The 17,966-nt window shown below is 39.4% G+C and overlaps 2 protein-coding genes, 1 long non-coding RNA gene and 1 other non-coding gene across 5 annotated transcripts in view; 2 read left to right on the plus strand and 2 right to left on the minus strand.

Annotated features, from left to right (window-relative positions):
* The window catches only part of LOC130610245 (bifunctional heparan sulfate N-deacetylase/N-sulfotransferase 3), a 61,727-nt gene extending 57,603 nt beyond the window's left edge, over positions 1 to 4,124 (plus strand). For both annotated transcript variants that reach the window (XM_057429937.1, XM_057429938.1), the window contains 3 exons: positions 909 to 1,018; positions 1,617 to 1,719; positions 2,922 to 4,124. In XM_057429937.1, the coding sequence (XP_057285920.1) occupies positions 909 to 1,018; positions 1,617 to 1,719; positions 2,922 to 3,041 (333 nt within the window). In that variant the 3' untranslated portion in view covers positions 3,042 to 4,124. The remainder of the gene's footprint in view (positions 1 to 908; positions 1,019 to 1,616; positions 1,720 to 2,921) is intronic.
* Positions 1,044 to 4,222, minus strand: LOC130610246 (uncharacterized). Its single transcript, XR_008975006.1, has 3 exons — positions 4,118 to 4,222; positions 1,519 to 1,650; positions 1,044 to 1,156 (listed from the first exon to the last, which is right to left on the minus strand). It is a non-coding gene; the product is annotated as an uncharacterized LOC130610246 (long non-coding RNA).
* A 5,813-nt stretch (positions 4,223 to 10,035) lies between these two features.
* On the plus strand, positions 10,036 to 10,166 carry LOC130610272 (small nucleolar RNA SNORA24). Its single transcript, XR_008975011.1, has one exon. It is a non-coding gene; the product is annotated as a small nucleolar RNA SNORA24 (small nucleolar RNA).
* A 6,516-nt stretch (positions 10,167 to 16,682) lies between these two features.
* The window catches only part of PRSS12 (serine protease 12), a 40,785-nt gene continuing 39,501 nt past the window's right edge, over positions 16,683 to 17,966 (minus strand). Inside the window, exon 13 of the mRNA XM_057429939.1 lies at positions 16,683 to 17,605. Coding sequence (XP_057285922.1) covers positions 17,298 to 17,605 — 308 coding nt within the window. The 3' untranslated portion in view covers positions 16,683 to 17,297. The remainder of the gene's footprint in view (positions 17,606 to 17,966) is intronic.

The following is a 17,966-nucleotide window of genomic DNA, read 5'->3' on the forward strand; positions in this document are numbered from 1 at the left end:
ATGATTCTGTCTGTGAGAATTAGAGGTTAGATCTCTAGACATTACTTTTTTTCTTGTCTAGTCAAATCTCACTCAATTTTCTGCCAATATTTCTTATCTTTCTAGGTCCTTCACTGCTATTTCTCTGTTGTCACAACCACTTCTGTCCTGGGTTCAGCAGTAGCAGTCATTTTTCTCCTTCTTAGTAGCTGGTGCCGTGCTGTGGTTTTGACTTTCAGCCTGGGAACAGCACTGATAACACCAATGTTTTTAGTTGTTGCTAAACAACAAGTAATGTTTACTCTGACCAAGGAGACTTTCTGAGTCTTATGCTCTGCCAGGGAAGAGAGGAAGCCAGGAGCAGAGACAGGACAGCTGACCCAAACCAGCCAAAGGGGCATTCCATACCACAGCATGTCATGCCCTGTATATCAACTGGGGGCAGTTACCCAGAAGATCTAGATCACTTCTTGGGTCGGGCTGGGTATCAGTCAGTGGGTGCTGAGCGGTTGTATTCTTTTCCCTTGTTATTTCCCTTATCATTATTATTATTGGTGGTAGCAGTGGGTTTGTGTTATACCTTAATTACTGGACTGTTCTTATCTCAACCCATGGGAGTTACATTCTTCCTATTCTTGTCCTCATCCCGCTGGGAGGAGAGGGAAGAAGAGGGATGTGAGAAGAGGGCTGTGTGGTTCTGAGTTACCGGCTGGACTTAAAGCATGAGCTTCCAGTTTAATTTCAGATTTAATTGACATGCCATTTACCCTGCTCCCAAGTCATTAATGATGGTGACAATTAAAACTGGACCAATTACCATTCTCTAGGCCAGTACTCTCCATAGAATGAATGAGTTGAGAGAGGTGGAAATTTCAGTTTAAAGCTTGAAATAATGGCTTTTAAAAGGACATCTATTTTCTTTGTTGTAGTTGCTAATTATTGATGGACAGCAGCTGAGAACTGACCCGTCTACTGTAATGGATGAAGTACAGAAGTTCCTGGGAGTCTCTCCTCATTATAATTACTCTGAAGCCCTAACGTGAGTTAATTTCATCATCATTTTCACATATTTCAACAATCCTAAAATACAAGTTAGTAAGTTATAAGTAAGCTCACTGCAAAACAAAGGCTCTCATACTTCTCCTTTGAGCTGGCAGTAGGATTTATTCTTCAGCATCTGCAAAAAAAACAGTTCAGGGTTAGATTTTCTGTGAATCATCTACTGAGCTACTGTATGTGGAACTTGACTGTTACAGAAGTAGACCTCTAACAAATGGACAAAGTACCGTTTTGATGGAATTGCGTATGAATTTTGGATGAATCGAAAGGAATTTTATTTCCAGAAGTAGAACATGGAACACTGACTTGCATAAACAGAAAAAAATTGTTTATTTTTTACATTAGCTGCAAGACAGATTCAGCAGGATCAGTCAGAAATGTAACATCCACATCCTAAATACCCGTCTTTTGGATGTGTAAATACACAAATCCCGGATTCTGACATTTATATTTGGTTGCCCTTAAAATAAAACAGATAACCTTAGGTTTACTCTTTTGATTCTTCAGTCTGAACTTGGGAGATGCATCCTCCTTGCAGTATCTCACAGCCTTCACATGCTGCAAAATACTTGTTTCAGGTTCGATTCACATAAAGGTTTCTGGTGTCAGCTCCTGGAAGAAGGAAAAACAAAGTGTCTTGGAAAGAGCAAAGGAAGAAAATACCCTCCTATGGATTCTGAGGTAAACCATTATGCTCATTGGCATTATAAAGGGATTCAGTTGCCACATGTGGGAGACACCACACAGACAAAATCATAAGAAGGGAGAGAAGACAAAATTAAGTAGACATTATTTATTTGACTAGCTTTCCATAAAAATGAAGATAGCTGTGGAGTGCATAGAGTTTTTCAGTTCTTCATTTTAAATGTGAAGAATATAAATAATATTAAAAAAAAAAAAACAGCTCTTAAAATTTGGCACCTCTTAATAAGATAAACTTGGAACCCCTGAAATTCACTTGGAAACCTCTTCCTTTTACCTAAGTGACTTAAGTAGCAGAGACTCCATAGTGCTTGGTTTTTTCTCAGTCATGATCAGATATGTGTATTTGTGTCTGGTCCCTTGTCTTTGAGAGTAGTTAGACCATGACAAGTAACACAGACTCTCACATAATCCAGTTTTAAGAAAGGTTTCTGTTTACGAGTTTTATAAATGGCTCCCCCAGACAGATGCTCAAATGAAGATATTTCCGTCCCATCAAACGCTATGGCCTTTACCCAAGGGCAGTTTAGTCTCCTATTCTAACTGTAACTTTTATGTTTATTCTGTCTTGTATTCCCATTCCATTTAGCCTGACTAAAATGCATATAAAAACCTACAGTTTGAACAGCAGTAAGTATTAATGCGGCAAGTAAGCCAGGACTTCTTTTTCATAGAACTTAAAAGTAACTTTACATCAGTAGAGTTATGATACTGATATGAAATCACTGGGTGGGAAGGCTTTTGGCCAGAGATGAGAGAAGACTATATTTGTTTATGTTTGTACTTTTCAACTCTAAATACTTCTGAAAAACGGATTACTAATTGATACATGCCTACATATGAAGCTTTGGTTTCAGTCATTACTTAAATAAATTCAAAGTGACTGCATCAGAGTGTGAATTTTAATGTACATGACTGTCTGAGAGCAGAATCAGATCCTTTGCTTTGACTTCAGTGTTCATTTTTGACAACCTTTGTTTCTCTTGAATTTACCTTCTATAGTACAACTCCTAACTGAAAAGCTTAAACTTGCATGCAGTAGATAGCATAAGGCAATATAAATTGCTTTAAAGAAAGTAAAGTTTTGACCCGGGTAAAATGAACTTCTAGAATGAAACCTAGAATTCACAGTAACTGCAGTAAGGCATTTTCTTAAAGTATTTATTTTTGTATCCCATCAGTGCAGGGCTTTTCTGTCAAGCTACTACAGAGATCACAATGTGGAACTGTCAAAACTCCTACACAAACTGGGACAACCCCTGCCATCATGGCTGAGACAGGAGCTACAGAAAGTAAGATAGCATTGAAACACAGCTTTTTGAAATCTCTCTTCCATACTTCAGTCATCATATATGAAGTCTCCAGGAGCTACTAGAAGGTCTTGTAAAATATACTTCTTCAAAAAAGAGTAAAAGATAGATAGAAATTATTTCCATGTGCTGGCATGTGGATTGTGAAAATACATGTGTTTCTTAGAGTTCCGGTGGGCCAGATCTTTCTCACAAACATTTCTGGGCCTGTGGACTTGTGGACCGCTGTGCACATATGTAGAAGTTATTTGCAACTGGTATAAGTTTGAGATACGTGACCTGTCCAATTTCACGGTAAATACATATATATATACACGCACATTTTTATATATCAGTTTAAAAGTACTGTGTCTCATGTAGGTTTTATATCCCATTGTTAGACCACTGACAGTTTTTCTTACTGTTTGATTATTGTCTTGCACAAAATAAGAAAACTTGATGTAGCACAAAAAATGCCAAGTGTACTTCAGGGTTAGAAGTACAGTTATTATATGTGATTTAGCTGTGCACAGCAACAAAATACACAGAGCAAAATATGGAAGCCACAGGCAAATGCAATGTAGAAACACCCCCCACTCCCACACCCCCAAGAAAACATTGCCTATGATTATAGCCTGTAACAACATACCCTTACAATATGGTAAAGGCCTTTGACCACAATTAGTGTGTATGATTTTGGACTGACTGAAATGGCAAAATACAGAATATAGTCATTATCTGAGCAGAAATTGAATTGGACATGTGAAGTACAAAAGCTGCAGTATAATTCTTATGAGCAGTATTTTACTTACACAATTGTGAACGAAACTGAAGTAGTGCAATGAACAGGCTTTTACTCCTGGCTTCCACAAGCAGCCAGACACTGCCCTCTGGGCTTACATTGCTGTGAATCAGGAGCAACTCTGCTGAAATTAATAAAAAACTCACAAAAAGCAGAAACGCATCCATACTTAGATTGTCTTAATTTGCACCACTATTTTTTCCATAATTTATTTGCCTTCAGTCTCTATGGTTTGTATATTCTAAGATCCCTCAACCTAATCAAAATCATAGCATCTTTCAGCAACCTTCAGTTTATGTCAGCTGCAAAAATCTGTCACATTTCCAGATGAAAATACTGGTTCTGGTTCCAGATGTTTTCAACATGTTTTGTATTAAACATTAGGAATAATCTGTAGGGGAAAAGAAATAAACACAGTATGTAGTCATGGTAGAAAATTACACTCTAATCATGGGAGGCACAAATATCCAGCCTTATGTTTATGTCATACATTTCAATGATACATCTCATAGTGTATCAGTTGAGATGTGAGATAAAGTCTAATTAATAGTAAGAAAAAATGGGGAAAGAGGATGAAAGAAAACTTCAGCTGAGGATGGCCTTGCTGCTTCTCCACTGAACTTTGACTGAGTGTTTCTTAGAGGCATGAAGAGGTAGTGAAAATGAAACAGAACTGCAGTACTAAATGCAATGCTTTTTACAGTAGCTGTATAACATTATGATTTGGTTTAGGGTGAATAGTTAAAAATACGCATCAAATGGTGGGAAAACTTCATGTGTCTCAATGCTGCTTTCCAACATTTATGTAATCATATAATTTAACTTTCAAGGTAATAGAATGGAAACCAGTCTGTTATTCCCTAAACAAAAAAGGGATGTTGAAATCCTTACTGTACCTCTAACTGGTAATCTTTATTATTTATTGATTTTGTAATATGTGGTTTTGATAGGTCTGTAAAGAAAAAGGTCTAGGCAAATTTGCTGTATTTAACAATATTCTTTACACAACAAGTTTTTGCTAAGGGAAAATGCATGAGTAATGATGAGGACCTTCTAGAGTAGACATTTTTAAGATTAACATCTTTATTATTTATTAGACAGAGTAAGAGCTTTCATTTCACTTTAAATAGTCACTGTCATATGGATTTGTCCCAGAGGCTGACTTGTGAAGTACTTTTTATTTGATAAACATTTTGGATTCTGAAGATCTGTAAAAGCAAGTACTCTGCATGCTATGGACAGCTCATGCCTCCTGCAAGCTTCTATATGGATTTGCTACAACGAAATTGAATAACTGGAGAAAATACCTGGCGTTTTCATCTTGGTATGATTTGTTTTACCCTTAATATAACCTGATGTAACTTCACTCAAACAGTTTTTGAAAAAATCCACAGAAGGAATGGGCTGCCACATTGATAGTTCATTCTTTAAGAACTCCCTTTCTGTCTTATTTCTCTGGGAAGCCAAGGCACCCACAAAATGAGAATGAGTGGATAGTCAGGCACAGTGGTGATAGGGACATGCATTCAGTTGCATTCTGCCTCCAGAAATTTTACAACAGACACAGTGACATGTCTTAAATCTGTGGAGTACTGTGTGAGTACTCACTGAGGTACAGTAAGGAGCCCAGTACAATTGTTGATGATCTGCTAAAATAGCTCAACTGGAGTCACCATGTAGCACTGCAGAGATAAGCCCCCGACATGCATGGTCTTGGCTTTGGCCTTGGGTGGATTGGGTTTGGTTTGGCAGCTAAATACAAAGCTCATTCTCCAGGAAGAAGTGCCACAGTGACTCTCAAGTCCTGATGAGGAACAGCAGGTTGGAGCTCTTGTATCATCCCAGTGCTCTTCCTAAAGGAGGGAACTGGAAACAAAATGAATGAGTTCCTAGGGAAATCTTCGGTGGATTCATGTGGTAACTTTACCTGACTGGATATTGTGAACAAAGTAGCTTGACCTGGAACTGCATCTGAAAGGGCGTAATCTTGAATCTCCATTAAGTCTGAGCTGCTGTTGTGATGCACCTATTAAGCACTAGCATCTTTAGAAACAGTGCTGTGGGATTAGCTTCTTGTATGCTGGGAGGGCTAGTCTCTGAAACAAAAGCAATGGAGAAATAAAGGCAACTGCTGGTGCTTTTTACAGTTCCAAATTTCTGATGCTCGCATATTACTTGTTAATACAGAGATGGTATGAAGCAACTTTTTTTTTTCTCAAGAACTATTCTATTTAAATATGTTCTTACATTTAAGAGGAGACTTTAAAAAAACACTACTTTTAATGTGCAGTCAACTTGGTGAAGAATGAAGAGTCTCAGGAAAGCATGCAGACAACAGCTACATGTGTTATTGCCCAAATCATAGGATGCACGAGTACAGCTGAGTAAGCAAGTCATACAACATGCATTACCTGACAAAGTTTAACTACTTCTATTCAAAGCTTACTTACAATAGGTGTTTGATTACCAGAAATAGACTATCAACACTCTTAAAAAAAATACTGATTCATTACAATGAATTTCAATTTGCTAGTCAAAGTCAGATATGTTGTATTGTGGTTGATAACACAGCCACGGTTTCTGCTGTCCTGGTAGATAACTGCACAATTGCTTGATTATGTGAGCTTCACCTTCATTTTCATAAATATGATTCTGCAATTTACTTTCTGCAGAATTTGTGCTATTAAAAGTTAATGTGTGACTATGAACAGAAAGTGACCATTACAGGGGGTGTAAAAGGGCCTGATATGAAATAACTTAATTATTTAAGCAAACATTGCTGAAAATGCTGTTGATATTTTCTCAGTTCTACTACTGCAGAAAGAATTAGTCGCAATGATTTGCAGACTTTCTTGTACAGAATATCCTTTTTCACTGCTTAAAAATGTGAAACTTCCTCAGGAAGAAATTAAATAGGTATTTCAGTGTTATAGAGGTAATACTCTTGTCATTCACATTGAATGAAAATTGCTGGAAACATTTTTCTCAAAGTTTTTTAAAATAAAAATAGCTATTATTCTGATAGTGGCATGGTATCTGAAGTGCAAGAATAAACTCTGATAAGAAATGCAGTGCTGTGTGGAAGTGATTTTTCCATTCATAAAAGCTGTCCTTTTCCAGGTTACTTCGCAGCTATTGTAGCTTTTCACTGAGCTACAACAATCCAAGAGCATGGGAGCAGCATGAAATGTTTTCAGAAATCAAAAATAGTGCTTACTCGCTCTGTAAGTGAATGTTACTGCTTTATGCAGCTGCTTGTTTTACCGCTTTTGCTTCCTGCTTACTTTTTTTTCTTGTGCCAGAAGTTGCCAATGTGCTATAGAAACATTTCCAGAGCTTGCTGTTTTTAATATAACATGTGGACTTTATTCAAATGATTTGCTGTGGGGATTCAGTAGTTGTGCCAATGATCAGCCTACACAGAAATGATAAAACCTTTCTTCAGAGAAACCTCTAAAATGGTATCAATGTGCAAAGGAAAATTCACTGTTATCAACAAATTTGGAACAGAACAGGAAACTGTATTACCTATCTGGGCAAAAGCTGCTTAATATCTTCATCGAGGTACAAAAACTAGGAAACCTATGTTAAGACAATAGTCCATTCATCACAGAGAAATAATGCAACCTGTAAGTTAGAAGCTGCTTTTATAATACCTGTTTCTGTAATCTCTAAGAATTACAAAACTGGAATGGTAAAGTAGTAACAGAAAAGCATTAAGCAAAGGGAAAAAGATCTTTTCTACAAGTAACACCTGCCTGACCTCTGTCTCAAGTTTATCTGCTTTCATTTACTATTTTTTTTTCAGTTCTTCCAATCCCAAAATTCTTAGTGCTCAAAGGCAAAAGACATTTATTTTGTCTCTGTGGACCACATGGATGAAGAAAGCACAATGGTCAGCATCAAAGGATAAGTCACAGGAATGGGGAAGCAATTAACAGCTGAACCCAAGGGTTAGGGAAGTCTGAGTAGAGGGGGAATTTAGACACATTAAGGTGATAGATTTGAAAAGCATATAGTGACTGTGAGTCGTCATGACTCTGTTTTCTGTCAGGTTATTTATTTCTTTTTTAACACAGTATTTTCATTCTTCACTTCCCTTTTTCTGTTCTGATCTTCTCTTGAGAAATTCAGATGGGAAGTAAGGCTTATGCACAAACACACAAAAACCAAACAAATAAAAACCCAAAAACATCTTTTGCATAACTTTTATAATACACAGTATATGCGTTTTAGCTATAGAACTCTGGAAGGAAGGAAAACATTATGAGCTGAAGGCAGGAGCCAGCTCTTTTATGCCTGTGACAGTGGAAATAAAATTCCTGAACACAAATGGTGCAAGGTCAGAACAGCTGAGGTTTAGCTGATGGCATAGGTAGGACTGTAGGGTGTGTTAGGCTGTAATTTGCCTCCAGTTTTGTACAATCTTAGCTGCAGTTTTATTATTCTGCAACACTGCCTGAAAGTCATGTATTTGAGGCAGTAGTATTGCGTCATCATCATCACCTTAAAATTATGAAAAACCTCTAACATGACAGATAGGCCTTAAATAGTTTCCTGTCTTTCCCATGGGGTTAAAAAGGTAAGAAATGTGATACCACAATATGAGCCCAAAGGCAGCTTCCAGCAGTACAGTAGTCCTCACTTCCAGCCTCTTCTTCAAAAACTTCCTAACTATTCAAGTAACAAGTCATCCTGCTGTAGCTGATTGAGCCAAATTTTCAGTCCCCTGGCTGGGTCAGTTCACTGGCACGTGGCGTGCAGAAGTCAAAATTGCCTGCCCATTCTTCCAGCATGCCCATGCATGGAATATGTACCTTTGAGGCACTGGCTGTGCCAAAGAGCAGTTTCTGTGGCCTGTACCCAGGTTTAAAAACCATCCTTCCCTGCAGTGAGGGTTACTGTACCAATACTTGAGTTATGACACTGTGGTGTAATAATAAGTATGGTAATTGGGGGAGGTTTAGGCTTCATGTGAGGAAGCATTTCTTTAGCGAGAGGGTGGTCAAACACTGGAACATGTTTCCTAGAGAGGTGGTGGATACTCCAAGCCTGTCACTGTTTAAGAGGTGTTTGGGCAATGCCAGTAACAACCTGCTTCACTTTTGGGCAGCCCTGAAGTGGTCAGGCAGTTGGACCTACAATAGATCAATGTAGGTCCCTTCCAACTGAGTCTATTTATTTTTTACTCTATTTTATTTTATTTTGCTGTAATTAAAAATGTGGATGTAGGAATTTGGCTGGCATTAACAAGATACACTTGCTTATATGGACTGGAAAATTACCTGTATTTACTAAAGGGATGGCTTCATTTTTCTAGCACATCTTTCATGACTTCTTCCTTCTTAGTCCATGGTTATTAAACAACAAATAGTAGTGTGTTAGCATTTAAGGCCCATCTTCCGACTTGACCAAGCGTACATGTGCATATACATACATGTGTATATATATATATATATATATATGCACACACACACGTTTATCTGCCTACATACAGCCAGGTTGGACAGGGATTGGAGCAACATGGTCTTGTAGAAGGTGTCCCTTCCCATGGCAGGAGGCTGGAACTGGATGAGCTTTAAGGTCCCTTCCAAGCCAAACCAGTTTGTGATTCTATGGAAAGCAGCATCAAGACCTACACCAGCTGAAGAGAGCCACTTTGGTTTGGGGAGTAACGGCAGCCTCTTTTCAGCGAATCCTTTAATCCGCTTTCTCCTGGGGTTGTGATTTCGGCAACATCCGAAAGACCAGAAACTTACGCGCAAGGTTTTAACCATACTGGCAACTGCCCCCCGCCCATGCCCCTCGCCGCACCTCAGCCTACCACTGCGTTCAACTTCCGCTTGGGCGGGGCCTATGCTGCGGCCGCCGCACCGCGCCGCGCCTCGGCCCGTGGGAGGGGCCTGCCGTGCGAGCGGAGGTGGCTTGGCCGCGCGCGGCTGTTGAGCCGCTGGATGGGAGCCTGGTGGGCGGGCGTCGGAGCTCGGTGCCCCGGCACTCGCAGCCGTGAGGCGCCTCGGAGCGCTCCTTTCTGCCGGCGCGGTTAGGCCCGAGCCGAGCTACCGCGGCCGAGGAGCGAAGTGAGCAACAGGTGGGCGCTGTGGCGAAGCCGGGCACGTTAGCTGGCGGCGGGGGGGCCAGGGCCGGGGCCGCGGAGAGAGAAGGGAAAATGGCGGCCGGCACGTGTCGGGGTGGGTAGGGGTGATCCATGACTCCATGGGGGCTGCCGCCCGTGGCTGTCTCCCTTCCTAGGCATGGAAGAGCAGTTCCTTACTAATTGGCAAAACTTCTACCCGCTTGTGGGTTTTAGTCGTTGACTGTAGCAAGGGACAGCCCGAGTCGGCCGATGTGTGGGACGCCGTGGCGTTGGCCCTGTAGTGTTTATTTGTTTTAGAGCGGATTTTTGTGTATTTGTTGATTTTGTTCGGGGTTTTGGGGTGGATTTTTTTTGTGTGCAATAAGTAGAGCACAGTTTTCAAACGTTTTCTTTTTTTTCCCTCCCCCTTCCTCAGGGGGGCAGAAGCTGAAGCCTGGAGATGCATCTGTTATTGAAGAACCTTCTTAAAAAAACTATGTGACTGGGTATGTGTTACATAATACGCTCTTAGAAGTGAGGTTTTGGGCAGGAATAATACTGTTTTTATAGTTTAGCGACTGAACTACTGAGATGTGCCTATTGAAATCCAGGTTTGGTGCTTTGTTGCTTCTTTGGTGGGTGTACTTTATTGGCAGAAAAATTACAACCGAGTGTATATGGTAGCGTGACTGAGAAGGATTGGGCCGTGGTGGAGATGCATTAGATATGCTGGGGAGAGTGGTTTATGATAAAAAAGTATGGCATGACGCTGTACTCTCGCCTGCAAATCTAGAGGTATTGGATTCCACAGATTTCTTGGGGATCACTGTGCCAGGGAAGTGATACAAGAAAAGGCCAGCATCCAAACAGCATGGGGTTAACTTTGATCCAAGATAAGGAACAATGTGTTGCAAGATAACAGGAACAGCCAGTATGTGAAAACAGGAAATACATTGTCTGTAAGACCAGCCACTCAAGAAAGAACCGGTTCTTACTAGCCCTGTGGTGCAAGTTAGGAGGAGCAATCCCCTTTGCACCCGGCGCCGTAATAACCGTTTTACAGATTTACAGCTCTCCTTGAGTCTGTTTCCGTGCATCAAAAGTGTCTTTCAATAAACACGTTTCTGATTTAATGAAGTGAGTATGAATCTGCAGAGGGAGGTGTCAAGAAGATACTAAAAGTTTTGTTTCGGAGCAGTTTACAACTGCTAGGAGCATATCATAAGGTTCAGTGATGTTTGCTATGTTGTATGTGTTTCCAGTAGGAAGATTAAACAGCTTCAAACTTGTTTTTACAGGGGAAGAACACTCTTGAGCTGTCGTGACAGAAGAAGATGGGGCTAAATTCCACACATGAATTATAGGAGTAACTGATTAGAACTTTCTAATTTTTACTTAGGGTAGGGTAGATCTGTCTAATCTTCTGGATTTGATACCTTTCACGAGCAATAGTATTTCTGGTTATCAAGCAGAGATAGCAAATGCTAATTTTAGTCTAGATCTTAATCTCACTTTAGAATTAACAGAAATTAACTTTATTTTAAAAAGCTCAGCCTAAATGAGAGATTCTGCAGCCCATCTGTCCTTATTACAAAGAAGTGCTGGAATGCAGCTTGCTATGGCTAAGATTAGCCTTGATTGCTTCTGTACAAATGCAGCTAGGATGACTAGATTGTTTTATGCTGCTTTTAGGGATCTTCCACTGCTCCTGTCTTTGGGCTGTTGCAAAGTCTTCTTCTAATAATGTTCTTGGTAGTTTCGCGGCTGTGCTGTGCTCTGTTACGTGGCTGATGTTGCCACAGTACTATTAGATCCAATCATGGGCATATTTAGTGGTGGGGCTTTTGCTGTTCAGGTGTGTTAGAAAGGTGGCTGCAAGAAGTACACTGCATAAGCTGAAGGTAAGTTTGTGAAGTCTAGAGAATGAATGTGATATCTACAGTCAATCTAAATCAGTCAAATGTATGAATAAGTTAATAAAGAGACATCAACTTTGACTGCAAGCGTTGTCTTTTTGCAAGACTACTGATAACCAAGACTAGGCATACATGTGTTCTTTGGAATTACTTCTACAACTGTGGGGGATACAGCTTTGATAGCTGAGCCTGAAGTTTGTGACTCTGTGGTTTCAGGGCAAATGTTGCTGATGCATTGTTGATCAAATTGTCTGGGAACCATGCCAGAAGTCACTTGATTTTAATCAGAGGTTACTGCTGCAGGTCAGAAACAGTGACTTTGCGTGTAGCTGCTTGTTCAGTTCCAGCTGGTCAGGGATCTTCTGTTTAATCCATATTCAAGAAAACGATATGCAGAGTTCCACTGCAGACAGGACATGTTTTACTTGTAAGTAAATTTACTGTCTTGGCTAATAACAAGCCATACTGGCACAACCTCTTGAGGAGTATCTTCCAGTTAATAAGGACGTATTTTGCAAATTGTTGCAAACTGGAAAGTTAGGGGGCAAGGGGAGCTTTCAAAGCGCTGGGGAACAAAACCTGTGAAACTATAGAGCTGGGATCAGTAGGCACTGCAATAACAGCTAAGTGCTTGGCAACTGGGTGATTCCTGCTTGAATGAGGTGGAGGTGTGGGCTTTAATTGCAATGTGGATTAGGTCTGAGGAAATTACTTCTGATGATCTTGTTATTCAGTTTGCAATAATACAGTAGGGAGATCATGGAGCTGTTACAGGAAGCTTTTTTTCTTTTCCTGCCATTGTGACTGTAGCTGAATGTATAGTCTCTGTGGAGCTGTAAGAAGTGGTACTATACCTGTATTCATTGGTGGTGTGGGATTATTCTTTTAAATAGCTCTGCATGCAACACTCTCATATGACATTTTTGTTGCTTGGGATTCCAAGTTTGAGACTGCCAGCCTGGTAGCCAGTAGTCATGAGTGTCTACTGAATTTCTTCCATGAAGATTGGACTTTGGTAGTAACTTCAGTGCTTTCAGGAAAATAACATCTGTTCTACAAGGGCACTTATGTGCTTATCTTACACAAGAAAAAATGCTAGGCAGACAGTGGCAAGAGCAGTTCTGCTGTTATCCTGGAGTCTGCAAAGTGGCTTCTTCTTTCAGATAATTTTGGGATTTTTTGTGTCTGGCTTTGACCCTATGAAGAAAACTAGGTATAAGCAAACGGACAGGAAGCAGCAGGAGAAAGGCTGGGGATCAGTTTCTTTGCGGATCTGGAATGCATTAAAACAATACAGAATACAAAACTCAAGAATGTGACATGAAGGTTTAGAGAAAACAATTTTTCTTCTGTTGTCAGTGAAAAGTTCAGGCTTTCTGGTGTTGGGTTTTATATACTGTATGGCATCACACTGATGTGGTCATCTGATGTGTTACCCCAGTATCCTTGAATTTGATCTGACAGCATTTATGTATAAACTGTAATGTTTGCTGTGGGTATATCGTGCTTAGTGAAGTGACAGCCTTTCCTATGACTGAAGCTTCCTGTGTACATCCAGTCACATGCATAGAAGGTAGTGAAATCTGCTTTCCCTCATTACTTGAGTACAAGAGGTATTCTTACAAGATATGCCTTTTTTATTTCCATGTGGTTTAGGATGGCTTGCTTTCGTTAAATTCAGAAATTTAAATTCTCAAACAACTGTTTTCCTATCTTTCAATCTATTTCTGTCACATCTTGGCTCTTAACCTTTATAGGTGCTCCTTATTTTTCTGCAGTTTGTTCCATCTGCAGTTACATCCAGTGCCCTTCACCTCTCACAACCTTCACCAAGTACAGTCTTTATTTTTTTTTCTTTTACATTGCTACAAAGGTAAATACTTATTTCCAAACCCTTAAGCCATCTTTTCCCTGTTTGTGGTTGCTTGATGTTGCATTTGCAGGAAGCCACATGATCAATTTCTGTATTCTGTGCTAAATAAATGGAATAGGAACTATGTCATGTGAGCAGATGTCTAATGTGTATGAGATAGGTCTGGTCTCCACTAGCTCGGCTAACTCAAAATACCCAGCACCCTGGACCACAAACAAAAAAACTTTTTTCCTCATGTGACAAATGTTTTCTGGGAGGATCTCCTACTGGGACCTACTACTTGAATCTGATTGTTTCAGCTTTGTATGTTTGTGCTCTGCAACTACCACTCTAAAATTGGAACATGAAAATCTCATTGAGTATAAATATTCTAGCACTTGGAAGTGTGAAATAGTTGCAGTAACATTGAAAATTATGGGGAACATTGATTCAGGGCTGACCTTGTTAAGTATAAGCTATTATCCTGCTGTGATTTTTTTCTGGAAATGAGACATCTGAGGTTGTAGATAATCTGCATATAGTGATCATAAAATGGGGTCTTGGTTTATTTGTGGCTTATGGTCAGGTGCATCTTTGGGAAGTTTTTCGTCATTGAATGCATTTGTGTGTCAGCTGCAGTAATGCTTATTTAGTCTGTTTCTCTGGAAAATGGAACTGGGAAGTTCAGGGGGACTGCATCTAAATCTTCACAGTGGTGGAGAACCTGGATAGATAACATATTTGTGTTTAAGATAGTAAGAGAAGTGCTGAATCTTTTCTTAGTTTATGCTGCCGTTAACACTGTGGCCCATCTGTTTAATACAAAACTCTAAGCATTAGGCAGGTTTTTCTGCGACCTTATGTGTATTGACTATGTTGGCCAAAGGGGAGATCAGCAAAGGTAAAAAAAATTCTTAAGCCATTTTAAGAGTGTAGGATAATGTTACTTATGACAACCTAACTGGTCTCAGTTAAAGCCCACAGAGCATTTGGAATTCCATCATACAGAATAAACTTCCATCTCTGAAGAAAAAAAAATAAAAAAGGCCCAAAATGTAGATGTATTAAAGAAAGTATTTTCAAGAGCACCTTCTTTCACTTGACGCTCACATGAAGTTTACCTAGATGATGTTCCTGCAGCATCTGCATGTACATTATCCACAGGATCAATGTATAGAAGCTGTAGTCAGTGTGGCAGTTTTTATGGTATACATTTATGTCATCAGGCTCATTGACCAAAAATTAGAATGGCATAATAAAGACAATTTCATTTTATGTTGGAAACTGAAAAGGCATGTTCTCTGCATGAAAATGGTAGCACAACATTTAAAAATCTAATAAAGCATTCTGTTAAAGACCAAAACTAATAAACTACTATACTAAATCTTACCACACTTAGTTTGCAGACTTGTCCCTGTCCCCCACCTCTTTGCTGTGGTTCAACTTCTAAAACATGCTATTTTCCATGGACACAACGCATGTATTGCACTATACAGCCTACCCTTGACCATATATAGCCTACACTTGACCATATATAGCCTACTTCACCACATCTCAAAATAACGATTCTGGTATAGCAAAGCTGTGATGGTACAAATAGATACGTTTTGACAGATTTACTTCCCCTTTAATTAAAAGGGCTATAAGTAAAATGGTTTTGAAGTTCACAAGCACAGTGTTTCACACAGGTCTGTTATGTGTCTGACATAGGTGGTCACAATACTATGATCTCTGGCGTGTTTTTAAATAAAATACTTCATGCAATTTTGATGCATGTGGAATTACAGGAAGGTAAAATACATTAAAGCACCTTGTGTACTAGGTTAGCACCAGTTCCAACAAGATATTTTAAACTATTCATGACCTTGAAAATTAAATTTGGGGTGAGAACCGAGCAAAATTAAAGGCCATGTCTTCAACCACTTGGGCTTCTGCAATGTCATCATCACTTTTGTATGTTAAATGAGTTGACTCAGATACTTGTTACAACACCAGAGAGCAGAAATGAGTGACTGCCCACTTATAACATGAATGCAAACGTCCCACTTTGTTCATGAAAGGTAGAGTTTGGAGATAAAAAACACAGGGAAACAGCTGCTGGTAGTCATGGTTTGCACAATCACTATGTGGTGACACGTCTGCCACACTCGTCACACCATAGTATTTCATGGTCCAGAGAGCTTTTGTTCCATCTTTTTAAGAAGCCTGTTCAAGTAATGCATAGAGCACACTTGCATATAGAATGGCATTTGACAAGGATTGTAGAAGCAGCGTCAGTAACTTTCTTGTCTCCTTGACTAGATAGTCACAGATATTTTCAAGACTAATACCCATTAGCGTTGCACTAAGATGGAGATTACGTCTAGTGGTCCATGTGCAAAGTTCAGTGGGGTGGCCCTTTTTAAAAGGATAGCAAGTTCGTTTGTCTTGTACATCAAGAGTAACTCTTTATCCCTGCATTTTTTGCTAACCAATTATGGTCTTCATAGTGTGAGGAGCGGTATTTGTAAAAGGAATTAAATGGAAGCAAGATATGTCAATACTTCAGAAGTCACTGAAAACTATCTAGCTCTGACCTTTCCTGTAAGATCAGGCTGAACCAGTGTTGCAGCTAAGCCAGAGAGAGTTGTCTAAATATTATCTTCTAGAATATAGTAGTTTAAGACTTTATAGACCTTTTCAGACAGGTTTTGGCTTGACTTCTCTAGTATTTGTATTGTACATACTTACAACTTGTAGGATTGACAGAGGTCCTTAGCGTTACTTGAGTGAAGCCTCTCCAAAACCAGTGATGAGAGGATTGGGATGTTTGTTAGTCCGATACTGTACTGACAGCTCATGGTAAATAGGAAAATCTGAAAAGCTCTATGTACTAAAAATTACAAATTTCAGAAAGAAGACAAATGACATCTAGAGGAAAGAAAATAAGAGGTCATTTGTCAAATCCAGATTTTGCAGCAGTGCAGGATGTTTGTGGGGAAACTAACTTCCTATGTGTACCACCTTATGCACAATAAGATGTGAGAGCATTTATCAGAATAGCTGGGGATCTGGTTATCAGCCATTATTTTCCTTCTAACTTCTAATATATACTCAGAATTGCTTACCAAGAATCAACCTGCTAATGGTCTCATTAGTTAATGAAACATGATTCAAAATTAGAGGGCTGATTATAGGAATAATAAGAGAACAACCAGGAACTGATTAAATAGATGGAAAATTGATTTTGAGATCTGTAATTAATTCTAGGGAAGTTTGAACCATAAATAGCTTGGAGCTACTGCAGTCTTCCTGTAGGCAGTGAATCTCATAGTGAACTCTAGCTGTCCTGCTCCAATTTCCTGTTACTCTAAGCTGGCTATCACTTTTCCCTTTATCTTAGATATATGGTAACTTATTCATGCAGTATATGAACTACCTTAACACAGAAGGATTTTGTTTGGGTAGTAATCCCTAACCGGAAAGGTGGCGTGTATACAGTTTGGATTTAACAAAAAGAAAAACACACAAATGAGGAAAATTTCCACCCACTCTGGACCCCAGCTGTGCACGTACCACCTGTGCTGTTCAAGTTGTTCTGCCTCAAACGTTGTTAACAAAGTTTGGTTTTCATTATGGACATTCATAGTTTGATGACACTTTTTATCCAGGGTACAAAATATGATACTTTTGTATAGACACCTGGAGAATCTTTCACTCCACAGCCATAGCCCCAGGAGGTCACACCATACACAACCCAGCTTCCCCCTGGACGTTCACACATCAGTGGACCCCCACTGTCTCCTTGACAGCTATCAACACGTTTCTGTTCCTGGACATTTCCAGCACAGAGCATTCTTCCTGTGAATCTTCTTTTGTAACGTTCTTCGCATACCCTCTTGGGGAGTAAGGGGATGGCAGCCTGTTGTAATGTTCTTGAATAAGCACTTCCTGAAAAGAGGATCAGAATTATTCTCTCGTGATGGTTGCTCTTGGAAACATAGATGTGGTTCAATCCAATTTTTGCTGTCAGTCATTCACACTGTTTGTTACTAAGTAAAATGGCTGTAAACAAGACCAAATACTGGAAAATATCTACTGTGCATTAAATATAATACCGAAATACTATATAAATAGTGTAAATATGGCATATAGATTTTTTTTTTTTTTTAAAAAGGCATAAAATTTAAAGGTGGTTTTACTCCTTCTGCCCACTGGATATGTCCAAGACTGGGGTCTTTTTGTTCCAAACACACTTTGTCTTCTACAAAAATATATGCCTTAATACCTAAATGGAGAAGTTACTTTTGGG

The sequence above is a fragment of the Pezoporus wallicus genome, unplaced genomic scaffold, assembly GCF_028554395.1.
Source record: "Pezoporus wallicus isolate ANWC-B61680 ecotype Strahan unplaced genomic scaffold, APGP_CSIRO_Pwel_v1 contig_7351, whole genome shotgun sequence".
NCBI lineage: Eukaryota > Metazoa > Chordata > Aves > Psittaciformes > Psittacidae > Pezoporus > Pezoporus wallicus.